This window comes from Peromyscus eremicus, chromosome 17, assembly GCF_949786415.1.
Source record: "Peromyscus eremicus chromosome 17, PerEre_H2_v1, whole genome shotgun sequence".
Lineage (NCBI taxonomy): Eukaryota > Metazoa > Chordata > Mammalia > Rodentia > Cricetidae > Peromyscus > Peromyscus eremicus.
Genome location: NC_081433.1, coordinates 46,932,638 through 46,960,193, shown reverse-complemented (window position 1 = coordinate 46,960,193; position 27,556 = coordinate 46,932,638). Strand labels below are relative to the sequence as shown.

General features: G+C 39.6%; 1 protein-coding gene across 1 annotated transcript in view; it reads left to right on the top strand.

The window, feature by feature from the left end:
* The window catches only part of Galntl6 (polypeptide N-acetylgalactosaminyltransferase like 6), a 767,544-nt gene that overhangs the window by 557,214 nt on the left and 182,774 nt on the right, over positions 1–27,556 (top strand). The window contains exons 6-7 of the mRNA XM_059244461.1: positions 18,639–18,824; positions 22,764–22,947. Coding sequence (XP_059100444.1) covers positions 18,639–18,824; positions 22,764–22,947 — 370 coding nt within the window. The remainder of the gene's footprint in view (positions 1–18,638; positions 18,825–22,763; positions 22,948–27,556) is intronic.

Sequence of the window (27,556 nt, the reverse complement as noted above, 5' to 3'; positions counted from 1 at the left end):
GATATGAACTCTTTGACCTGATATTTTTAAACCTTGCATCATTTTTCATAGATGCATGAGAAATTACCACAATCTCAGCATCTTAAAAACAGCAACATTAATTATCTTATGGTTTCTATGGGCCAGGAGCTATGTGTCAGCATGACTTAATTAGGTCCTATGATGGAGATCTCCCAGGCAACAATCAATGTAAAGCTCAAGTCTCCTATAGAGAGCCAACTGAGGCCAACTGAAGATGATTTGCTTCTGAACTTATTCAAGTTGTGGACAGAATTACTCATCTTTCAGCTTTACACCTTAATGTTCCAGTTTATTGTTAACCATGAGCTGCAGGCAGCCTCAACTGTGGGAGGCTGTCTAAAGTTTCTCAGCACCCAGCTTCCTCAACACAGCTACAAAAATCACCAACCCTTCAAGGACTTTTAGTTCACCAAGATGTTCTAACAAAAACTAAATCAATCAGGACTCGTAGTCCAACCCCTCAGTCCCCCTCAGTCCCCCTCAGTTAGTCAGAAGCAAAGCACAGATTGTGGCTATATTGAAAGTGAGGAGGTAAAACACGCAGACATGGAAACCAGAAGCAGAGAACTACTGGAGGTCACCCTAGGGTACATCCACCCTTAAGTGCTGCTTTTAAGAAGAATCATAGGCAGGGCGGTGGTGGCGCACGCCTTTAATCCCAGCACTCGGGAGGCAGAGCCAGGCGGATCTCTGTGAGTTCGAGGCCAGCCTGGGCTACCAAGTGAGTTCCAGGAAAGGCGCAAAGCTACACAGAGAAACCCTGTCTTGAAAAACCAAAAAAAAAAAAAAAAAAAAAAAAGAAGAATCATAGATTTAGAGGGGAAATGGTCTTTTTTTTCCTTTTCTAACAGCATGATAAAAGGACACATTATTATTATTATTATTATTATTATTATTAATCTAGAAAGCTAGGCTCTCTTCAAATTAGTCTCTTCTAGAAACAATGTCACAGAACCATGATTAAATTGTATACTCTCAGTTTTTATTGGAGTCTGAATGAAGGACCAATTTTCTAAAGAATACATTGACCTAACTGTTTTATGCAGATTCACCACTTAAAGCCACCGTGTATACCCTAAGAGACCTGAATTAAGTCAGAGTTCTCTAGAAGAACAGAACTAATGTAATGTATACAACTATAAAAAGCATTTAAAAGATCAACACACAGTCAGAGGTGGGCCAGTCCCACAATGGCCATCTGCATGCCAGACAACCCCAAAACTCAGGAGCTGCTCAGGTGCAAGAAGGTGGGAACCTCAGAACAGTATGAGAGCAAGAACGTAGCCCAAGTCCTAAACTGAAGGCTGGAAAGCTCCCCCAAAAGTCACTGATGGTAGTCTATGTTGAAGATGCTGGAGTCTATCATTCAGAGGTGATGGCAGCAGCAATGGGTGCGGTGATTCCTGGTGGGGCTCCCACATGCTTGCTGGCTCTCTCTTTTCCCATTTTTAGTCTGTCAGAATCCCTAACCAATTTGGATGATGCCACCCACGTACTGGGTGAACCATTTCACCTTGCTTACTGTCCAATATGTCAGCTCTGAAAATACCCTCGAAAAACACACCCAGGGTGCTTTATGAATATCTTAGGCAATTCTCAATCTAGCCATCTTGATAATCAAAATTATTCATAACCAGACTCTAATAATTTTCCCAGGAATTCAGACATTTGAAACTTATCATCTTTCCTATAATAGGTTCTGTTTCCTCTTATAAGAGAGAGATACACATAGCTCCCAGCCTATTCTCTATGAGGCCAGTGCATGCAGATGTACCAGGTTCTCTCTGTGGACCCTGGTTCCCTGGGTTAGCCACATTCCCATCATCAAGGACCCAGAGAAGAACCTGGCAGGCAGCTACACCCATTTCAACCCTCAATGCCCCACTAAAAACTGGTGTCATTGGAACTTTCTCTTGACAGTAATCTATTCACTTAGCAGTTCTGAGTCCTGTCTCACATCTCAGATAATATCCATAGTACATCTGCTAGAGAAGTAGATACACTTATCTAAAGAATTATATTTACTTAAGTGTCCCTTGTGTTTATGTAAGATTTAGTCAAATCAGTTGTTGTTTTGGAACAGCATTTCTTTAGTTTATAAACATAATTCTAAAAACCTGGAAATTGGTAAAATCGTAGCAAGTCAAATCAGTAGGGAACTTTGGAAGAAGCCTGTCATTTCCTTAGAAAATGAAAGTTATGTTTTTAATTGTTGTCATAAGTCTACCCTCAGAAATTTTTGTACTTCTTGCCGGGTGGTGGTGGCGCATGCCTTTAATCCCAGCACTCGGGAGGCTGAGACAGGAGGATCTCTGTGAGTTCAAGGCCACCCTGGTCTACAGAGTGAGATCCAGAACAGGCACCAAAACTACACAGGGAAACCCTGTCTCAAAAAAAAAACAAAAGAAAAGAAAAGAAAAAAGAAATTTTTGTACTTCTTTTAGGCAATATAAACCATGTTCCTATTATTTGTAAAGTCTCATTTATAGGACAGTCAGTAATGAAGCCTGATTTTAGGCTGTAAATTTCATTGCATTAGTGCACCTGTACAGAAGGCAAAATGAAGTTTCAGGACCTCACCACGCCAATGATGTATTATAGAGTTCTCTTTGTTTTTAATCTGTGCATGTATGTGTGTGTGTTATATATGTGTGTGCGCATGTTTGCAGGTGGATGTCAGGGGACAACCTCAGGGGTCCGTTCTCACCTATTTATGGCTTTTATTTCCTTCTCTTCTCTAAAACAAGTATACAAGTGGCTTAACTACTTCCTTGAAAATTCCATACATTTCTTTCTTAACTATTTCTCTTATTTTTTTTTTGAAATAATTACATTATGACATCACTTCCCCTTTCATTTCCTTCTCCAAATCACGCCATATATTCTTTCCTTGATCTCTTTTAAATTTATGACCTCCTTTTTTTTAACTAATTGTTGTTACATGTACATGTGTATACAACTATATGTTACCTATATTCCCAAACATAACCTGCTCAGTCGGTAGAATGTTACATATGTGTATATTTTCACGGTTGACTACTCAGCAGTGAATAACCAATTGGTCTGGTCTTCCCAGGGGAGGACTATTTTTACCATGCTCAGCATTCTTTAGTTGCCTATAATTTTTTTCTGTAGGATTGAGAAGGAAAGAAAGGGGTAAAATAAAAAAAGAATGTCCGGGAAAATCTTAAGAAATTGTATTATTAACTATCTACCTAAAAAACTATTATATACCCAAACCTGTGTATAACTATACATATGTAGTTTAAATGAAATCCATACCTTTGTTGCTAGTGTCAATACATCTCTGCAAACACATATTACCACTCGCCTTCACTGTCAGTGAAATGATACAAAACCATACAAACCAAGACAGAAGAGAAAGGTTCTTATCCCCAGGGTACTCTCAAACGTATACCTTCTTAGCCTTTTCCTTTGGTGAAGGGCAGCAATTGGTTAAGTAAAATGCTGGAAATTGGCTAGAGAAATGATAAAAAGCGGTATTTCAAGTTTACAATATCTGGGAGGGGTTAAGGTTATACAAGAAAGTATATGCAAAGAGCAGCTGTCTCAGAAACAGCTTTGAAAGATCTACCTTCACAATACTGTATCGGTTCAAGGTGTTTCAGTATTCATTGTCTTATTTGAACTAGAGTCAGTCAGCCTAGAAAAGCGAAGACAGAAGGAAGACAAAGATTGTCTATTACACAAAAAGGAAATCATCAGTGTGAGATTGGAAAAGGTGCCATTTCAAAGACAGATGAAGCTGGAGGTTCTGCTGGCATATCTGATTATGGCTTTGATGCTGGCAAAACACTTGACAGAGCATTAAGGGGTTTCTCCTGACTGGAGTGCTATCTGAGAGGATGATTTGACTACAGTTTTGCTCTGAGTACAGAGATTGGATTGCTATGATGCCTAATTCTTGAGATAGTAAATTAATCTGTGATCAGCAAAGACAATGGGAATGTGACATTGGCCTGGGTAGGAGGTGACGTCACAGCAAACACAGGAGAGGGTGAAATCTAAAGTTTTAAATGTAGAGATGAAGTTGCTAACTCAGAGATACTCTTCTTCATGGCTTGGCTACTTACATGACAAGTACCAGTCCAGACACTCAAGATATACCTGTAAAGAAAAGCAAACAGTCCTTGCTCTCATGAAGCCTTGACCTTATAGAGAGAAAGATTTAAGAACATCACAAATAAAAATGTATAATGTGTGAAAAACAAGAACTAGTATTAGTAGAGTGGGGAGAGGGGACAGAGAGTGATGGTATTCAAAGAGATGCATTTAAAGGTTGGATTGATGTGAGTGTAGCAGAAAAGAAAAGACATTTTTAAGTAGTTTCTCAGAGAGGAATGTGTTGCTCTTCTAGGGAAGAAGCATTAATCATCACCCATCATCTACTTGATTAAGATGTGACTTTTCCTCTCTGGAGCTTATGCTTTCTGTATGTGGATTTTTGTTTGGTGTTTCTTGTAATTTATTTCCTTTCCAGTTGAGGAAACTCCAGGTCTTCAGAAATTAGTTCTAATCCATTAAGATTACAAGTGATCAATGGTCTTGCTCTGCAGAATGTCACAGACAGTTAAAGGAATTCCAGTTTCACTGTTGCCCAGTTAACAGTTTTGTAGATGAACGGACAAGAGGAATTGAGTGTCTGAAATTTTTTTCTAGGAAGAAAAACGTCAGTAATTCCGTAATGGAACAAACTAGAAAGGACCATCTGTAGTTGGTTTTCGTTACTCTTTGCTCTTCGGGGGCCAACACCCAGCTCCCAAATAAATACTTGGAGGCTTATTCTTTCTTATAAATGACTGGCCTTAGCATGGCTTGTTTCTAGCCAACTTCTCTCAAATTATCCTATCTTTGCCTCTGGGCTTTTACCTATATGCCTTTCTTTACTTCTTACTCCGTGGCGTACTGTGTAGCTGGGTGGCTGGCCCCTAGTGTCCTCTTCTCTTCCTTTTCTTCTTCCTCAATCTCCTCTTTCCAGATTTCTCTTCCTATTTATTCTCTCTGCTTGCCAGCCCCTCCTATCCTTTCTCCTGCCTAGCTATCAGCTGTTGAGCTCTTTATTAGACCAATCAGGCATTTTAGACAAGCAAAGTAACACAACTCCACAGAGTTAAACAAAAGCAACATAAAAGAATGCGACACATCTTTGCATCATTAAACAAATGTTCCACAGCATAAACAAATGAAACACATCTTCAACTAATATTCTACAATAATTGCCACTTAAGAAATAAAAACAAACAAAAAGTCTGCCTGAAATGGATCTCTGTAGTCAGCTTGCTATCTGCCAGTCATGACAGGTGAACCGCTTTCAAAACTACCAGAAAGCATGAATGCTTCACAAACAGGAAGCACTGCCCAAGAGCAAATAGCTCCCCTCGGGCTATACCCAAAGACCGAAAGCATTGAGCAATCCCTGAATCACCAGTCTCAGACATGCAGTTATTTGGTTTTGACTTAAATGGAAATTCCCATTGAAAGAATCCTAGGAATATGATAAAGAAACCAGCAAATGAGATTGTTGGAAGGGCTACTTCAGTTAGGAAGAAATAGAGTGCTAAAGTATGGGGATGGGTGCTTTTCAATATATATTCTTGCATCCAATTCTTTCCCCATGCATGTGTTGGATGTCTTGTTTGTGTCGTTGGGTGTCATATTTCAAAACATCAATATGATTTTTTTTTAATTTCCAGGCGTGCTAGTGCATGCCTAAACATTTCACACTACTGAGGATGAGGCAGGAAGATTGTGAGTTCCAGGGCAGCCTGCCCTTCACAGTGAGAGTCTGTCTGAAAAAGAAACTTTTGTTTTTTAATTATGGTCAGCAAGGGAAAAGGAGAAATTGATGCTTATTTTAGTGTTTGGTTTTTCTTGTTGTTTCCTTTAAGTTCCCATATCAGCATAGTTTAGAGTTATTTCCTAAAAGCCTGCCTAAGCAGGCTTGTCGTTTAGTAGGTTGTTCAGTTTTTCATTTTGACTTTAGAATGAGGCGACGTCTCAGGACTATGTATCTTTGCCTTCTTATTACCTCATTCCTAACACAACCCCTTTCCTGATAAACCTATGCAGACCTAACTCCTCTAATTCAGGCTCTGGGATCCTTCTTTTCCATGATTCATTTGCAATCCATTTGTATCCATCACCTACAATAAGAGAATCCTACTAGGGAGTGTTATCTTTCATTGTGAATATTGACTGTATCTCTCTCTATTGACATTGAAAGCCCCTGGGATGTGCAAGCAGGGTCCTTAGTTTCTCAGCATTCACTATGCCGCTGCTTTGTGCATACTCATTACTTTTATTTACTCATAGGATGTTCAACAAGGGGCATTGAGTTTTAGTATCAAGCTGGATGCCTGTTAACTTTTAGTTTCATCAGCTAGATTTGCAATACCTTTTAGTGTGCATTCATTTCTTCTCGAGTTAATAGAGTAGGTAGAAAGAGTAATCGAAGACTCAAAACAAGAATATGGTCTAATGCAAACTTGGAGAGTCAAGCAGATTTGATATAAAGTTATTGCAGGAAACAAATCTCTCCTGAGAGAGAAGCTTTTGCAAAACACTCGCAACCCGGGGGGGGGGGGGGATCAACCCCCAACCTCCCTCTATTTGCAGAATACTGACTGCTTGCAGTCTCCTCCATAGGTGAAACTGATCAAGTGTGAAAATAATCCTGGGACCATGGGAGGTACATCATTAACAGAGAAAGCTATATCCTTGCTGAGGCTCGAAGAGACTCAGCCATTTAAATGAGGATGAAGGGGGCCAAACAAAAGAATCACAATAGAAAATGTGTTTCCGGACTCTCAGTAGAGGAGACACAATGTGGCCCTTCGTCATTACTTGTCAAGCCAGTGACAGACTGTAAAACTCCTCCTGCTGGCTGACGCTGCACTCTCACGTTCTGAGCCAGCTCTTGCCTTGGCAGATGCTTGGCATGTTTTAGACATATGATTTATTGCCTCATTTAATCAAGACTGTGCAGGAAACAATGATCTCTCTCTCTCTCTTTGCAAATTACAAATTAGCCACCTTTCACTTATTCTTAGTGACAGAAGTGTGTGTGTGTGTGTGTGTGTGTGTGTGTGTGTGTGTGTGTGTGTGTTCTCCAAAGAATGCCATTAGCATTTATTTATTGCTTGGTAAGAAATTTAAATAATGACTCCCATTCCTTCTGCCTGCCCAAGAAAGGGAAATTTATGCAATACTGTAGAATATAAATGCAGTCAACCTGCATCAGTGTTTTTCAGTGTTTATTGTCATGGGGAAAACAGCCTGAGCAGATTTCAGTGCTAATGAATGACTATACTGTGGAGGTTTATTGGCAATTTAAAGGCCACGTCACTTCATTTTGCTTCCCATTTTGCGAATATATTGTACATACCTTTTAGTAATTTCTTCGGAAGTTTGGAGGCAGTCTGGCTTGACCATAAAAGGATCCCATGTACCAAGCAAGTCGGCCAAATTTCCTGGAAATAATATCACCTGTTTAAAAATGACTCTTTGGACATTGACTAAGTTGAAATGAAGTGCATGTGGCCAATGCTAGGCTGTTGTCTTACCTAGAGAGAAAAAAAATCGCTTTCAAGAGTTCAGCTGTAAATAGGCAATTCATTCTGACATAACGAGGAAGAATGATGTTAACAGCCAGAGGTCACAAAAAGCGCAGATGGAAAAGACCTATTAGATCATTTTCTCCGTTCCCCGGAGAAGAGGGCCAAATTATATTTCATACTGCTTTGTCCAGTTTGGCTTTCAATTACTCAAGCCAGAGGCTTTTGCCACTTCATACATTTTCCAGGATCTTTATCTTTCCACATGACCCCTGCCTTGCTGGGTCTAGTGGCAAAGTCTGAATCTCAGTCAAAATTAACCCTACAAGGCGGCCACAGAAGGACTTTCGTTCACAATTAGACCTCTCTACCTTAGAATGAATTTTCTCTTCTTTCAATAATCTTTAAAATCATTTCCTTCAAAATACCTGGCTTTGTCCTCTCCACTCTACTTCTGTATTAAGTTTCCTCATACATCCTTCTACTCAAAGACTAAATAAAAGATGCTTCTGTCAGCAGAGTCCCTTTGAAAGTAAATTAGTGCCTATTTCCTAAAGAAAATGATCGGGCTATCTAGGGCAGTGCTGTTCATGCCGACACCAAAGAACTTTCTGAATAAATAAAAGGGATGGCTTCAGAGAGAATGGGGGGGTGTTGTAAGAGCAGAGACTGCAGGTCTAACAACTCCCCCACAGACTGCTACTGCAAAAAGGATGTGAAGAATAGGACAGAAACTGGAGGGTTGGAGGCAGGGAGAGCTGGCTTTCGAAGAGGGGGATTTTGCAACACTTTTGTTGATGACAGAGTCACTCGGAATAATAAGTAACAATGGGATTTCTGAGGAGGTTCCCCTTGAAGCAGATAAGAAATGATGAGATCCCCAGCCTCATCAGGTGCATAGCTAGTTCATTCATTTTGTAAGGAAGGAAGAAAGAATGTCAAAAGACATACCGATAGCTTGGCAGTTTGATCCCAGCTCCTTTTCAATAAAAACTGGAGGGAGGTCCCTTATGTCAGGTCTTGCTTTTGTTTCCCGAGTTGTCAGAACACACTATTCCTGACAACGTCCACGCCAGTGTCCTAAACCATTTCCCCTTGTGTTTCACTCCAGCAATTTCAGAGTTTGGGGTCTGACCAAGTCAACAAGTTTCTAGGTGGAAAGAAAAAAATCAACAGAGTAAACAGAAAACCTTCCGAGTCAGAGAAAAAACTTGCTAAGCATACGTATGACAGAGAACTAATATTTAGAATATATAAAGAACTCAAAAAAGTAACAATCAAGTAGTACAATCAATACATAGACAAAAGTAGGCCGACCCTTCCTGAAGCACAAACGGCCAATGAAACTGTGAAAAATGATGCTTCCATAGCCATCAGGGAAACACATACCAAATCTCACTGATATTCAATCCAATGGCTACTATTGGTTATTTAACAAATACTGGTAAGGATGTGTCCAAAGGAACCCTTATACACTGTTGACATAAATGTAAATTACATCAACAATGGATACTATGGAAAACACTATGAAAGTTTTTTAAAAACCTAAGAGTTAAGCTATGATGTGTTATAGTGGTTGTGTGTGTGTGTGTGTGTGTGTGTGTGTGTGTGTATACATATACAAATATATAATCAAGCAAGTCAAATCAGTATACAAAAGGGTTATATAAATACGCAGTTTACTGAGGCACTATTCACAATAGCCAAGTTACTAAATCAGTCTTGGTGTCCATGAATTTTGAAACATCCACTGTCATATATACTCAAGAGAATATTATTCAGCCATAAAGAAGAGCAAATTCATGATGGTTAAGAAAAAAGAATGGAACCATCATGGTGGTACCGTTCTTTCCCATCAGCCAGCCTAGCACCTTGCAGTTCTGTGACAGCTAGTCTTCAGGAGGCTCCCAGTACGACACCAGCTTGATTTCTCATGGTGTCTTCAGTAATAGGGTCTTACTCTCAAGTTCCAGTGGGCAGCCAAGTACAATGGCAGTAGCAGTATTATTTGAGGGGGCCCCTTGGACTCCCCTTGACTGACAACTTGAAGAGAGATAGTCTACACCTGGGACTTGAGTTTTTGTTTGATTTTCAGTGGTTTCCGAAGAGAGGATTACCACACATGCCCCAGTCCTGTGTTGGTGTAACTTCAATTAAACTATTTTTAAAATAATGCATAGTTTGAAAGCTTATAAAATAGTGTGTTTCCATGCAGCTTTTTCAAGCATCCTGAAGGTTATTGACCCCCTCCCCCCACAAATCCTCAATTTTACGCTCCTATCACCTTCCTTAGCCCTTAGCTCCCCCTCTCATTTCCTTTGCTTGCTTCCTATCACCCATACACTACTATCACCCTCTCTTAGTCCACCGCCCCCAGTGGTCCCTTTCTACTTCCCTGCTTCCCCAGACACTTCGAGTTACACACATCGGAGGATTTGTATAAGTGTATGGGGAATGCAAAAGATGTGTTCTATGCTTTTGACCTAGAATGCTTCTCCTTCTGTTTTTTTCTTCTAATTGTGTGTGTGTGTGTGTGTGTGTGTGTGTGTGTGTGTGTGTGTGTGTGTTGCCTACTGTTCCCATTCATGAGGTTTTGTCTTTTCTGAACTTAACATGTTCTTGGTCCGAGAGGTCTATGTCTACCTTGTCCTAAAATCCTGGTAGTCTGTCTTCTACATGATCCATTCTGTTTGTAAATTTGTTGTTGTTGTTGTTGTTGTTGTTGTTGTTTTATTTTGCTTTGTTTTTTGAGATGTCAAATTTTTCATTTCTGTCTTCGTTTCAGCTTGGGTTTTCTCAATCCGTTTGTTGAATTCACTTTTCATACCCTGAATTATCTTCATTATTTTATTTAGTCATTAGTTTGTGTTTTCTTCAACCTCAATCAGGGGTGTATCCTTGTCCTCCTTAAGTTCATTCAGCTCTTAATTTGTGTCCTTTTTAAAGTCCTTGAATTCCTTGGACATGTTTCTAATTGTTCTTTTAAATTCTGCACTTTAGACTCATCTCTCTTGCTCTCGGTGGGCAGCATTACTATAGGACTGACAATATTTTTGAGGCATATTTTGTCTTGTCTTTCTTTTTTTTTTTTTTGGTTTTTCGAGACAGGGTTTCTCTGTGTAGCTTTGTGCCTTTCCTGGAACTCACTTGGTAGCCCAGGCTGGCCTCGAACTCACAGAGATCCTCCTGCCTCTGCCTCCCGAGTGCTGGGATTAAAGGCGTGCGCCACCAACACCCGGCGTCTTGTCTTTCATACTGATTGTATTTTTTGTGCTGGGACCTGGACCCCTGGAGATAGGCTGTTGGTTACGAGTTTGGTATGAGTTTCCAGTCCACCACCGTTGAATGGGAGTTTGGCTCCGTTCTTTATATCATCCTGTCTTGGTTGGTTTCTGATCGAGGTAGGGAGTGCTTGAAGCTCTCTCTTTCAGATATATGGTATTGATGTGTGAGTGAGGGAGCCCGGGTGATTCCAATTAAGGGACTATTGGGGGATTGCTGGGATCAAGGTGGCTGTGTGGATGCTTGGGTTAGGACTTGGGACAGATGACTGGGCAGAGGTGAGATTTCTAGACACTGATGACCATGGGCAAGGTACTAGGACAGGAAGAGTGGTGGGGGGGGCAGAAAAACCTGCCACCAGCACCTGTGGGTACAGCTGGCTGCTGAGGCTGGGTCCCAGGAAAAGCTGAATAGGGGAGAAAAAGCAGCTGGTATAAGAACTTGGCAATCAAGTCTGCAAATGTCTCACTGTGTCTTTTTAATGCTTAAAATATTCCAGGAATTATTTTGCTGTGTGACATTAGAAAAATTTTTAAATTACCTGACACTCATTGTCCTCATTTATTAGTAAGGATAATTTTCCTTATCCATAAAATGAAGATTAAATAATTAGCACATGAATGCATCTTAGAATAGTGTCTGGCATTATTGCAAGCACTCAATTTATGTGGACATGTTTATTATTATATTCATCCATTATGCTGTCAAATTTTATTGCTTATTATTCAAGAATCTCAGGCTCAGCTTTGGTCCTTTCAATATTCTCATATATAAATTTTGAGCCAAGACCAAATCTTGTGTGGTCCGTTTCCTTTTCATTCCTTAATAGTGTTATCAAGTAATGGACGGGTTCCTGAAGAGGACATATCGTTAGCAGCTCAATTCTCTTCAACGAGGGCAGACAAACCATTTCCTGCACGCCTCCTTCTATATTGCACTACAAGAATATCGTTAAGAACTGGGAGTTTCTGCAGCCTTGAAAACAGGACCAATTCCCAGATCTTTAATTTAGTTCTGCTCTCCACTAAATTGAAATTTTGACACAGTGCTTTTTCTCACACCAACTGTTCAGTGGCATTCTTTCCAATTTGTCCTTATTTATTGTGAAGTCCAGCCAAATCCCTGAGGTCTTCAGAGTCGGTTGGCACTTATTGGTAGCATTATTCAATCACTAGAACAAACGTTAATTTGATATTATAGTCCATGTAAGTCTACCCATATAGCATCCCCACCCAATGATTTGAATAAATTCTTCAGAGAAGACAGAAGAAAAGAAATTAATCTTTCCTGTGCATGGTTGTATATTTTCCATGCAGAGCCACTGATGCTTTCAGTAAATGCAAAGGTTCACAGCTCCCGTTTGATATCTGTGCGAGTTTTACTTGGTTTTGTTTTCTTTCTCACCTGCACTTTATGTTTTATAAGCAACTAAAGATTAACTTATACTCTCTCACTTGGGTTTTATCACTTTAAATTTTTTAAAGATATCTTATAAGACCCTTGATTTGGGAATTGGGCTCCACGTACCTTGCTGCTGTGATACATGCCCTTGTTTCCCCTGAGAGGCTGTGACCTGACCTTCTTCATGGATCACTGATGTTGCTCATAATTCCTTGCACTTGTTCTGACACATAGCTACCATTCCTGGCCCCACATTTCGTCCGAGAAAAACAAATAGCACAAAATCATTCGTTGTTTTTCATGAGGAAACAAAATTGCTCTAACTCTCAATTTTTGGAAATGATCACTCTAGGAAACCAGTTCACAGAAGGCTACTTATCCCAGTTGTGAATGTGTGCACCACAGGTTCAAATAAATCACCCATTAACATCAGCGTTAATGTAGTAATACAACAAAAATAAGTTGAAGAATCATGTAACATGGCGTTAGGCAAAACACAATACAGAAACACTGAAATTCCTGTAAATTAATGAAACTTAAGATTGAGATCTTCACCTTCCAGGACTTTAGAAAATAGAAACACAAAGTTGGCACTGGAGAGAAATTCCCTTCATTAGAGTCACTTTTTAGGTCTCTGCCTTACAGCTCAAGATAAATAATCTCATAAAAATAGATTTTAGGAAAGCCTTGATGATGAGAGGAATTACTGAAAGATGAGAAGTGAGTTTGCTTAGAATAATGGGAAGAGGATGAGATATTTAAAGATGAGTTCCTGAAAATGGAGGATTAACTCAGAAAGGTAATTAGGTACAAAGTGTCATTTAGCTCCCTGATAGAACTGCTAAGAGGCAGAGACCCTGAGACTTACCAAGTAGAAGAAGACCCCATGTCTAGGATGGGAGGTGGGAAGGGCAGTCAAAGAGGATTTGGCACAGATATATGGAAACCAGTTTTTATTAATTCTGTGGTGATAAGGGGCACATTTTCAAATACTGGGATGCTAAATCATCTATTTTGCAGTGAGAGAGAATACAAGTTACAGTCTTTGCTTAGAAATCATTTTAATCTGAAACTTTAATTTCTATATTATTTCTTATTTTGATGGTTATATTCTATGTTGAAAATATTTTAATCATCAACACTCATTTTTACAGAATAACTGTTATTTGGTAGGCTAGCTTTCCTCCACGTGCAACTAAAATTGCTTAGGTTCACAACTTACAAAGAGTTATCTGGATGTTAAGCTGAGTAGGTTCCTTTGTATGCTGGTGATGGCAATTGGAAGTGGTGTAGTTACCATGGAAAAATAGCAATATGGCGGATCTTCAAAGCACTGACACTAGAGTTGTATGTGATCCAGCTCTTCCACTTCCATAGCTACCTCATCCACAGATGACAAAAGGTAGAATCCATCCAAATGTCCACCAACTGATGAATGAATAATCAAAAGATAGAATACTAATATAATCAAATAGCACTTACTCTAGTAAAGAGTAGTAGGGGTGCCGGGCGGTGGTGGCGCACGCCTTTAATCCCAGCACTCGGGAGGCAGAGCCAGGCGGATCTCTGTGAGTTCGAGGCCAGCCTGGGCTACCAAGTGAGTTCCAGGAAAGGCGCAAAGCTACACAGAGAAACCCTGTCTCGAAAAAACCAAAAAAAAAAAAAAAAAAAAAAAAAAAAGAGTAGTAGGGTAAGGAAACCCTAAGAATGAAGTAGAGAGCTTGTATGGCATTCAGAATGCCCTAGGTTCTTCACTCCTAACATAGGAAATATATATTTTGCACAAAATATATTATGTATTTGTTATATTATATTTATTTTGTATATATAGAGAGAAAGAAATTATGACACACGCGCTGAATTAAAGAAATTGTACTGAATTAAAGAAGACAGTCATCATAAAGCAAATATCTTATGATTCTATTTATTACCCATCTATAGTAGTCAAACATATAATAAATAAAATTATAACATAATAAAATAAGTAAGATAGCGGTTTCCCAAGGATGGGGAGGAGAGATACATAGTCAGTTACTGTTTAGTTACTGTTTTAACAGAGAGTTATATAGAAAAGAAAAACTTCCAGAGATAAATTCCACAAGAATGTGAATACTGCACTTGAAATTACTAAGCTGGTAAGCTTTGCTTTGGGGATTTCATAATTTTAACTAGAATAGGTGAAATTAAAATACCGTCCATAGGAATGTGTGTATCTGTTCTACCATACCAACAATGATGACTCAAATGTTATAGTGCATCAGGTTCTTTTTCTTTTAAATTAAAAGACTACATCAGGGTGGAGAGAGTGCTCAGTGGTTAGGAGTACTTACTGCTCAATCATGGGGACCGGAGTTCCCATCTGAGCACATAAGTCAGGTGACTCGCAAACACTGTATCTCCAGCTCCAAGGCTCTGATATTCTCTTTTGTCCTCCATAGGTACCCAGACACACAAGTGTGCATACACTCACACAAACACACACAAGAACACAAGCATACACACACACAAATAACTCTTTTTTAAAAACTGTGCTATGTTTTATAGTTGTGAACAATTAAAATGCTTCCTAGTCTGGGGTGGGCTGATGGCTCCACTGTTAAAAGCATGTCTGCTCTTCCAGGGACCCAGATTTGAGCCCTAACATCCACATGTAGCTCACTACCATCTGTGACTACACTCCCAAGGGATCTGATGCCCTCTTCTGGCCTCTAAGGACACTGCATCCATATGGTACACAGACAAAAGACCCAAATACAAAATAATTACAGAATTCATCATTTTTGGCCCAATTCTTAAGTTTTTCAAGGTCAAATAATATGACATTAAACCTCTGACTTTGTCCTGCTCATTTTAAGATATAGGAATTTTGAAACAAGAACTGAATTACAAATGACATCTGTAAACCATTTGCCTTACCTATTGCAATAAGGAGAGGGTTTTAAATGTAATAATAGAACTAAGTTGTTAAAAAAGATGTTTTCATTGCATGAAGATGCATCAATCATACACAAACTCATAATACTTAAAAACAATGTTTCATAGAAAAGACTTCTACAACTTACCCATTTTCTATTTACAGCTCTTCTCTTTTTGGAGGCAACAATTACAACATCAGAATAAATTACATAAATACACTATTTCAAGAATGAAAAGTTCACACTGCAGGTTAATTTAAACAGAACAATTATAAGCTATAAATTATGCTAAGATTTCTTCATTTTTATACAAAAAGCTTAGGGAACATTATAAATGCAAATGTGAATTATATGAGAAATATTTGTGATTGCAGACAAAGAGAAATATTTGTAATCGCAGACAAAACTCATTTTTAAATAGCTCTTGAGAATGTTTTGTGAAAAAGGAAAATAGTGCTTAAATATTACCATGATATGCTGTATGCAGTACCTTATCAATAACTGAAGTAATGAATATGCAAGTCAAATTTGTAGTAAATGAGCTGAAATAAATATACATTATAGACATGCTACATAGTTTATAAAATCGCTTTTTACTCTCTTCTCAAAATACAAAAATGTTTTTGTATAAAGTGATAATCTACTACATTCTCTCTTCCAAAACCCACTGTAAGACTGTATACTCTGTCTCAGCTAGATTTCTATTGCTGTGATAAAATGCCATAATCAAAAGCAGCTTCGGGAAGAAGAGGTTTCTTTCACCTTTTAGTTTACACTCCATCATGGATGGAAGTCAGGGTCTACAAGACCTTGTCTACAAGAAAGCTTGTTTCAACAAAAACAGACGTGGGGCTAGTTAAAGGAAAGCTAGGTTATACCTGCCATGAATTAGTCAGCCATGGGAAATTATACATTTGCTTCCTATAGAGTTCTCTGTGCTTAGTAAGAACTCCACGTGTTTCAAAACGGCCACCTACAATGTTCAGGAGTCTGCTGTCTATGTGAAGAGCTATGAAGGGCCTAAGGTTTGCAGATTCATGAGTTATCTTCCCACTGTTTAGTGGATACAGGCAAAGGTCATGACATTCCAGGGCCTGAGACAATGGGTCTTAATATGCATAACAACCAATATAAGGAACAGAAAGGCTATCTCAGTCCTCCTGTCCCTCAAGTTACATGGGAGTGATGCAAATGTGTGCAGCTGGATTTCTGCATAAGCAGTTTTGTATTTGTTATTATTATTATTAATTTTGTTATATGAAAATTTCATAGATACAGAAATGTAATGTATTCTAGTTACTCTCACCCTTCTGTCCTTTATCTCCCTTCCACCCCTATCAACTTCTTCTCATCTCTACGAGTTCTTTTCCTACCTTCACAACTTTTTATTTTGTTTTGTGACCCAGCAAGTTGAACCAGACCCATACATGTAGCCATGGGTTTTGAACTACCCGCTGCAGCCTGGTCATGATACCTCCAGCCATTTCCCGCAGCCATTTATTTCTGTTTTGTTTTGTTTTGTTCAGGATTGTTGTAGCCACTCTGACCTTTTGTGTTTCCATACAAATTTGGGGGCTTTGTTTGGTTTTGTTTTTCAAATTCTGTGCAGAATTATGTTGGAATTATTAACCCTACCAATCCATGAGCACAGGAGACTTTGCAGTGAGGTTTTTATTCGGTTTATTGAGATTTTTACTTGCAGCATCATTTTTATTTGCAGCATCATTTTAGTTTGGGTTTGATCAGCAACTCTACCACTGTATTGGGTTCTATTTTCATATCTTGGGTTAACTTTCTCGCTCATTTCTTTGTTTTGATCTCCTGGAATATACACATGCCTTCTTTGAGTTGCTTGAACATACTTACAATCATTCTTTTGAATTCTTTTTCTGGAAGTTCTTCCAGGCAATTTTCCTTACCTGGTATTATTATGGAATTGGCAATTTGTGGGGATCTTGGCTTTTCATATTGTCTCTGTCTCTGGAATATTTACTCTGATTACAGATACATATAAAAAAAGATTGAACGTTAAAAATAAATAAATAATAGCATACTGCATTCTAAAACACGAGTTTGGTGACTATTAGGCTACACTTGTCAGAAATCCCAGAAAAATCCTCATAGTATCGGTCTTAGTTAGGGTTTCTATTGCTGTGATGAAACACCATGACAAACGCAACTTGGAGGAAATAGTTTATTTCACTGACATTTTCGTATGATAGTTCATCATCAAAAGCAGTGAAGACAGGATCTCAGGCAGGGCAGGAACCTGGAGGCAGGAGCTGATGCAGAGGCCATGGAGGAGTGCTGCTTACTGGCTTGCTCCCCATGGCTTGCTCAGCCTGCTTTCTTATAGAACCCAGGACCACCAGCCCAAGGTTGGCACCACCCATAATGGGCTGGGCCCTCTCCCATCAATCATTAATTAAGAAAATGTGCTATAGTCTTGACTGCAGTTCAGTCTTATGGAAGCATTTCTCTTAATTGAGGGTCTCTCCTCTCAGATGACTTCAGCTTGTGTCAAGTTGACATAAAACTAGCCAACACTGTATCTTGTACATGGACTAGTAGCATCAAGAAATAAAAATATGTAAGTCCATATTGCACAAAAATAAAATCACCAAATACATCATTTGGCTTTAGAAGAACTGAAAGATTGGTGGGGTTTTAACACCAATAGAAAATACCTTACCACGTACATAGAGGCTTTTTAATTCATTTTGCCCCCACCATTTGGTTTTAATTAGGAAAGAAACATTTCCAATTTTAAGAAGTGCAAGTGATTTCCAAATCTTAGCTAGCAACATTCAAGATGACAATACAGGATTTCTTTTGCCTTTCTTCTCCCCATCTATTTCAACACCAAGTGAGTCACATTTCCAGTTCCAGTTAGGAGCCAGAACCGGACTTGCTTCTCAGTTTTCTATTGCCTTGCAGAGTGGGAAGCTGTGTGGTTCTTACTGATTTAACAGATATTTTCCCTTCTTGTTTTGCGTGCACTGTTATCAGCACACAAAATACCAAGCAAAACTTTGCTGTAAAGAGCCCTCTTGTCGGGAAGAGCCCACATGCCAGGATGTTCATCTGACTTTGCACAGCAGGAGCTAGAAGGCCGATGCTCATCTTGGCACGAGCTGGCCAGGATTAACATGGTGGCCACTGGCCAACATTAGCTGCATGACTGAGCTCTGGTGTACCACCGCCATCCATTGAATTCAAAGGGCAACATTTGTGGTTTATGGAGCTTTGGGGGAAATAAAAATACAAAAACCCCTAAGCATAAAATCTTATTAGCATCTTCCTCCAGATGAAGAGAGCAGAAACACAGACTTTGAAATTGTTCCACTTGGATTCACCGTTCACATATGCTCTATGCAGAGCATCCACAAAGGAGTCCGCTGTAACTAATGTTTGGCATTCTTCCTGTGTATTTTTTCCTTCCTAGAACACTTGAAGGATAAGTTAGAAGATTACATGGCTCGGTTTTCCAAAGTGAGAATCGTTCGCACCAAGAAAAGGGAAGGACTCATCCGGACCCGACTCCTGGGAGCTTCGATGGCCAGAGGCAAGGTGTTGACCTTCCTGGACTCCCACTGTGAGGTCAATGTGAACTGGCTGCCCCCACTCCTCAGTGAGTATGCTACCTCACCATCCTTCTCCCAGTGGCACACTGGACCCAGGAGACTGGCAGTTGGGCGCTGCTAATGGAGTGCAAAGTTTCTTCTGTAAATGTTGCAGTCAACAAAGGCTTGAGTTTGAATTGTATTTTAGTCACCGCTGATGACAAATAGGTATAACTGCATTAGGTAGGACTTCAGAGAGGACCAGGAGCAATCTAACTTAAGGTTAGGAAGGTTTCTATTATATTATACCACTTCTTTCATTGCAGTTACATTTGTTGGGTAAACACTAGAATAAAAAAAAATACCCTCAAACTATTTTTCAGTCATCCTATAATTAGAATAAGATCAAAATACACATGCCCATGTATATACATATATACAGTTATAACAGTTATCACAAGACGGTTAAGAAAGGAGGAAAATTATTCAGCCCCAGGATATAAAAATCTAAGGGATTCGCTATCTTTTTTTTTTTTTTTTTTTTTTTTTTTTGGTTTTTCGAGACAGGGTTTCTCTGTGTAGCTTTGCGCCTTTCCTGGAACTCACTTGGTAGCCCAGGTTGGCCTCGAACTCACAGAGATCCGCCTGGCTCTGCTCTTTTAAGATATACAATGCCATTGTCCTTTTGTTTTTCTTTCCAGTCCTGGTACTATCCTACATCCTTAAATGTGTAATCCTCCATATTCACACAGAGTCACTCAAACACTGAGCTGCTGTGCAGGCAATGATGAGTCTTGAATGATCAGTTATGGCTAACCGAGAGAGGGAAGCAAAGCATGTCATGTCACATCACACTGAACCACTAGAGACATAAGCAAACTGGCCATCAGTCAAGCTAGAAACTCCAACTGCCGCTCAATTCAAACCTCGATATTGTTGTTTTGTTAGTTTACAATGAAGTCAGACAGAAAACCCCCCATTGTGCCTAAGAAAGAAATCGCATACCTAAAGAAATTCTTTCTAGAAAGTTCTTAGTACATATATATTACACTCCTTTCTTATTATCTTAGATTTCTCCAAAGCAAGTTTTATTGTAACTACATCCCTGGCTTTATAAATAAAGCCAGTGACAACCGCCTTCACCGCCACCACTCAGAAAGAGTGCTCTGTTATTAACTATTATATGGGATTTCAGTTTCAACCAGCCAAGCTCCATCAGCAAAAAAAAACAAGAAAGGGGGACTCAGTGACAACCAGACAGGATGTAAAACACAATACCCAGCCACTAACACCCTCTCCAAAAATTACCGGTCCTTATGCCTCTGCACAGGTGACTGCCTAGCCTTCGCAATCAACAGGATACCAGGACCACAACAGCCAGAGACTCCTGTGAGCCTTTAATTAAACGTGCTTCATCCAAGGACACAGACATTTAGAATTTCATTAGCAACAGCAAGAGTCCCTCAAACTGAATTTGACCTGTATGCTGTTGAATGCTCTAACAAGTCAACCAAAGGTCGGATTTCTATATGAACTAAAGCAATCCCTAAATGCCAATTATCAACCCTCTGATTGTTCACTATGAATCACAGGGGAAAGGGGGGGTAGACAAAAGAGCATAAGAGACACCCACAGCCCACTCTTTCTCATTAAAGGATTTCATTTCCTGTGGGCCTGATGGATAAGAAATGATTCAAGCTTGGGATGTTATCTCTTTTTATTTCCCTCTATCAGTATCTGGATACATCATCCAAAATGAAGAAACAGGCGGAGCCACATCGCTGCTTCTTGGTTCATTTTTCACCTTGGGGATTATACCTGAATTTCAATTTCCTATTGAGTCTGTTTGTTTGATCCCTGGAAATTGAAATGTAGGCACCAGCCTTGGATGAAAAATTAGTCATGCGGCTTTCACCCCGAGCTAGTCCAGCTGGATGAGAGCTGAAAGGAAATTTGAAGGGAACGTTGACAGTTAATTTAACAGACTCATTCTCTTTGGATCACCTTGGGACTCCTTGTTGGTCAAGGAACTTGTAAATCAAGCTGGTTCTGAATTTGATGGAAGAAACTCACTGAAACCATGATACTAAAAGCTGCAGAGCTGATTGACGAGATGTTTCCAACCTTACTCTGATGGTCTCCACCATCCTCTGGGGAAAATGCCACTTAGATAAAACTAAAGCCCATCATAAGACTTGCCCTGGTGAGAACGGATGCTCAGAGAGCCCATGGTGGCAGTTACCTTGAAATCGTGCATCTGCTAATTAGCTGGCAATAACAGAAATACAACCCCCAGGCTCTCTGAGGCTCCCTGGGGTCATGGTCTAAAACTGACTCCATTTCCACACTCCAGTATTCTGTATCCCCCTTACCACTGTTCTTTCTGTCTTATTTTTCTTGTAACACTATATACATTTTATAATTTTTGCCCCATTCCTGAATACAGTGGTGTTTGTGGTATTATTCTCTACAGTAGCCTTACAATCAAGAAAATGATTGACCCATTGTTTTCCTCAGTAAATGATTACTGTAACATGAATTAATGAATGAATGAATGAACATGTGTAATTGCAAGAGAAATTCACTATGGGATTTTTTTCCTCTCCATACTCTTATATCAGTGTGATAAAATGTCACCTGTTATTATAGCCAATAAAACCTTTTGCTTCCTGCTCTATGGTAAGCAGAAACTTCCAATGTAAATGGACAGTTTCCTTACTATAAAAAGCTGATCTCTCACACAGGTTACATTAGCTTCAGGATCTCTGAGGGAAAAAAAATACACAGAAATAACCAACTCCCATCATATTTCTAAATGATACCCTTTGTTAAATGTCACACGCCACATCCAAAGGTTTTCCAAATAACAAGAGAGCAGGTGTTCATACTTCAACATCCTGCCTGTCAGACGGCAGTGTTGTAATAAACTGATTAAACACGTGTTCTTGAGAGGAGGGAAAAAAAAAAGATACTTCATGTATTGCTAGTCTACATGCACCAACATAAACAAATGCCAGTTTCCTGCAGTGCCTGTTAATTCTATCACAATAAAAAATATCTGGCTAGAAAGGCAAGAAGCTAGAACTGGAAAGAAGAGAAAAATCACCTGTCTGCTAGGAGACGTGCCATGACAACCTAGAAAGGCAGGTTTGAGAACTGGAGAGTTAGGCAGCGGCTGCATGCTGATGATTATTCCCCAAAGCTGAGTAGCCCTTGACAAGTCATGTGACTTCTCTGAGCTCAGCTTCCCTGTATATAAACAGGATGACAACCGCAGCCACTTTTCATGGACAGTGGGAGTATTAGAAGGAGAATGGGTATAAACCGCCCTGTAATTGCTCGTGGGTTTACCAGCAGCATCGTAGCAATAGTACCGTGTGGTCTAATGGTGTTTTTTAATTGGATGGAAAAAAAATAAAACGTGTACAGCGCTGATAAATAAAGTCAGTCTCGAAGAACAGTGTCTCAACCAAGTCTCTGTCCAACTTGACAGCCAAGAATTTTATATATGATTGGTTGGCATTCTGCAGGGAGCAGTCATCATAACTGTTTTATGATTCGATGCTATAAAAACCATGAAGTTAAATATTTACATTTTGGAACCTTCAGAAAGCAGGCCAGTATTTTCTCAGCAGGCTTCAGCTGTATGCTTGGAGGAACACAAGTACTGTTTATACTCCGCGCATGTTGGAGGCACGTTAAAATGACAGATTGGGGACAGGTCAGAGCAAAAATGTGACAGAGTAGAGCTAAATGGACTTCTGCGAGTCTCTCTGGGACCTAACTTTCTTAAAGGAAAATATAACAACTCTAATTGTACCTAATCACTGTCCCATCGTGTTAAGTCCGACGTCTGGAGATTCCTGCAAAGTGCTCTAATGACGACAGGGAGACGCCAAGGCTGCAAGTGTTATGCATTAAAAGGAGCTGTGGGCTCCTCTTGGCTGGAAAATGATAGATGACCTAGGCAGGCATGTCATTTCCCATTTTGTGCTTTCATTTTTCAGACCAAATTGCACTAAACCACAAAACCATCGTGTGTCCCATGATCGATGTCATTGACCACAATCACTTTGGGTACGAGGCACAAGCTGGGGATGCCATGCGAGGAGCCTTCGACTGGGAAATGTACTACAAAAGAATCCCCATCCCTCCAGAGCTCCAGAGGGCTGATCCCAGCGACCCTTTCGAGTGAGTAGCGGCTGAGGGAGGGGGGAAGGGAGGGAGGGCAGATGACAGGTGATGTTTCCGGCATGTCAAACTCAGGACCCCTGAGGACAATTATCTCTGATGAAATGTAATAAAACAGGTGGTAACAATATGCAAAACACCATGGAAAGGTCAGACCTGTAAGCTATAGTAGATTAAAATTACATGCTATGCTAAATACATGGACCACCATCTTAAATGCTGCTAAGCATAAGGGAAAATGTGTGTTGGTGAAAAAAAACAGAAACACATATCCTTTAAAAAAAAAAATACAAAGAGACTGCATTCTCCACTTTAAGATATTCTCTTCTGATTTTTTAGGATCTTTATTTTCTCCATTTTCCCTAAAAGACTATTCAAATAAACAGTTCTTTTGTTTTTTATTGGAAGATTAGTACAAAGTAGGAACCGGAGCTGGAGGCTATATTCTATACCCATTTGAATTGTCTACTTTTTTTTTTTTTTTTTTTTTTTTTGAGGCAGGGTTTCTCTGTGTAGTTTTGGTGCCTGTCTTGGATCTCACTCTGTAGACCAGGCTGGCCTCGAACTCACAGAGATCCGCCTGGCTCTGCCTCCCGAGCGCTGGGATTAAAGGCGTGCGCCACCACCGCCCAGCGGAATTATCTACTTTTGATGAAAGCCTGTGCTCCCAAGCATGTACTTCCACAGCTTAAACTTGGGGACGTCCATTGAAAAACAAATCCAAAGTACATAATCAATCGCCCTTCTCCTAATTTAAGTACTTGGAAGAGATGAACTTACATTAACTCATTGACTGATTTCTACAGTCAATGTTCATTGTGATGTTTATTGTGACATAAGAATTGTACATCTCAAGAGAAAGATGCAGGAAGGCTTAGTGTGACAACTATCAGTACTATTAATGGTAAACAGTGAGGTGTTCCCAATAGTTAGCACAGAGATTGACCAGTGTGTATTCCAGTTACTCCAGTCTATATCTCTTGAGCACAATAAAATCTTTATCATTTTAAAACTCTTGTATAGTTTTTTAGTGTGCAAAAAAATATCTGTGATCACGGCTTTTCCCACTCTGTAGGAACCCATGTAAGATGCATTCAAATCAATACTGTCTTTTTATCAATAATAGAAGCCATAAAAGTTAGCAGTAGGAAAGTTACCAAGTACTAAAGCAACTTTGCTGACACTAACCCTTTGAATTCTAATAAACATTTAGTAATTTCCAGGAAAATGTTCCCTCCAGTTCAAGTCTCCACAAAGATAAACTCCTGGGTGAGTTAAGGGGATCTGAGATGTCAGTCACAAGATAAAACAGGAGGAAAGTCATCTCTCTTGTAAAATGAAACACGTTTATTAACTATGCAGTGCTTCTGGAGTTAGGATTTCAACCTCTCAAATTACTGGAAAGTGTTTGAAAAGAAATAATGAAGGGCCTTTATTGCTCTCCCATATGCTTTGACCAATGTCCATGAATATTCAGAACTGCTATAAAAATGTATAGGGATCTATTTGAAGGATTAGAAGCAGACCCAGCTGAGAACAGCTTCTCAGATGTCCCTGAAGGTTGCCATCAGAAATCTTTGTCAGAGGCACTTAACGTAGGATAAGTAAGTGATGAGTTGGTACATAACTTAAAGTCTGATTTAAACCCTCTCTCAGGTGTGTGCATGTGCGTTTCAAAGCATGTCATAAGCCACAAATGCATGCCATTTTTATTTATCAAATTCTTAATTTGATAAATAAATTAAAAATAAATAAGAAAAAAAATAAAAAGTAAAAAATTGATTGAATTTTTTTAAGTGGAGGAGAGGCTATGTCATAGTTATGGTTTCTAGTGTTATGATGAAACTCCTTGACCAAAAGCAAATTGGGAAGGACATGGGGTTTATTTCATCTTACAGCTTGTATTATATCATGCAAGTGATTCAGGACAAGAACCCAAGGCAGGAACCTGGAGACAGAAAGTGATGCTGAGGTCATGGAGGTGCACTACTCTGCTGGGTAGTTTAATATCAAATTGACATGGCTAAAGACATCTGAGAGGAGGGAACCTCCGTGAAGGCGGGCTGTAGGTAAGCCTGTAGAGCGTTTTCTTATGTAGTGATTGATGTGGGAGGGCCCATGTCATTGTGAGTGGTTCTATCATGGGACAGCCATCCTGGGTTCTATAAGAACCAGGCAGAGCAACCCATGCGGAGCAAGCTAGTAAGCAACACTACAAGATCTCTGCATCAACTCCTGCCTCTAGGTTCCTGCTATGTTTGAGTTCCTGCCCTGACTTCCTCCTACGGTCAGCAGTAATGTGCAAGTGTAAGCCAAACAAACCTTTTCCTCCCCTATTTGCTCCGGGTCCTGGTGTTTCATCAAGCAATAGAAATTCTCAGACAGCTGCTTACTGGTTTGCTTCCCATGGCTTGAGTCTGTTTTTTTATACCATCAAGGACCACCAGCCCAGGGGTGGCACCACCGACAAGGGACTGGGCCCTCCCACATCAGTCATTAATTAAGAAAATGCCCCACAGACTTACCTCCAGGCCAGTCTTACAGAAACATTTTCATGATTAAGGTTCCTTCTTCCCAGATGACCTTGTATCAAATTGACATAAAAAACTAGCCGACACAGGATCTGCAAACAGAAGAGCCACAAACACCACAGAACTTTTCTTGGAAGGCAGATAACAGGGGCCTGTCTACAGCGCAATTGCTATGATCCAGGTCACCACGTCTGAAAGGCTGGAATTCATCTCTATACTGGCATTCCAAATAGTGTAATAGTGACTCAGTACACTGACCTTTTACATCACTTCCACCATGACAGCAAAATGAGGCCCCTGCTTTCAGAAACAATGGGATCACACTTCCACCAAAGAGCACTCTAGAGCTTGAAAGTATTCTCCGTGCCCACACTGACAGTGGAATTTTTTGTCAGACTGACCCTGGCTGTGGCCATCACAATATCAAGCACTTTGCTTAACCCTGGCTCTGACAGAACTGGTAACTTTCAGAATGAGATTACCACTCATTCCTATCAACCACTTAGGTGGTGGCTGTCCTGTCAGAAATTGCCCTGGTCTATTGAATATTACTGTCTTTCTGTGTTAAGTCCCTTTGATGCCTGGGAATGCAGACACTTTAGCCTTTTGTAATAAATGTAACTTCCAGGAGGTGTCCACTTTGATCTTAAAAATGCCATTTGCTTTCCTAATAACAAAAGAACGGTTACCCAAGCACTCTGAGCAGTGTATCAGCGATTCCATTATCGCAGCAGTCACTGGAATGCGCTCATAAACAGACATGCTTTAGGCTAAAGCTTGCTTCTGTAGATGTGAGGATTTAAGATACACAGGATGAATGCTGACTATCTATACATCTCTCCAAGTCTTTCATGTTTCAAGAGGCTGCAGGGATGTGTAGCTTTCTGTGAGAAGATGGGGACAGGAAGCTGGAAAGGTGTGCAGAAAGGAACTTAAGAGGAATATGGAAATTCATTGTAAACCACAAGACCTTCCACACATATGCAAAAATTATCTTCCTGCAGCAAGTCTATCAAAAGGTCTAAAGTGATAGAATGTATGTTTCCTCATTAGTCTGCCATTATTTGAGTTTTCAGTGCTGTGTTTTTCAACTTGAAAATCTTATGTAACGAGCAGGGCATGATCAGTAATTATTGAAGAAATAGGTTCCATTGAATTAAAATTTCAGAACACTATACTAATATATAAGAATGTGTTATTTGTCAAACATCTAGTTTCAGTAAAAATATATATATATGAACCTGGGGTGTGGCATAAATAACATTTCTTAAAATAAGCTACAAAACCTCAAATCCTCAAATGTTCTAAACTGGTAAACATGATCATCAGTAATCTCAACAGGAAGAAAACAGTTCTTCATGCTTCACTTGGGATACCAAGAAAATGTTTACTTATATTTGAAAAGAAAAATCTCATTGTTAAAAAAAAGTAAAAACTGTTCTTGTAAGAGAAAATGTAATGTTATGGTTCCAGTTACTATAATCCAGCCATAATTTGAGTGGATTGGATTGGTTTGGACTGAACTAGACTGGACTGGACTGGAATGGGCTGGAATGGGCTGGGTTGGATTGGATGCATCCCAGGAACACTTGGTCTTTGATTAAGGAACACACAATCTTGGCTCTTTCTGGGAACTTACATAATGAAATGGAATGCTTTTAGAAGATTCTTGTTATCTGTGGCTTTTGAGTTTCCTCATTCCCGGTTCATCTTGAATGCAGAGCACTTAGGAAAGTAATCTTCTTCTGTGTGACACATGTAATATGCCCCTATAGCTTTTAATAACAAAGGGGAAGTTATGCATTTACTATCCGGCCACTAACTTACCTCTTCAGCCTTGTGTTAGCATCTAAACATTTAGAAAGAACCAGAAGAAATTGTCTTGACCCACTTCCTTGTCAACTGAAGCAATCACTAGATAATGCCCCAGATAGTGTCCTGCCTCTGCTTGAACTCACCAAGGAAGTAAATTTGCTGCTTCAAAAGGCAATCCATTCCAACAGACTTATTGACTGAAACCTTTTCCTTTGCATTGAGAATGTCTCCTTGATCCCAAATTATCCTATTTGAGATGTAAA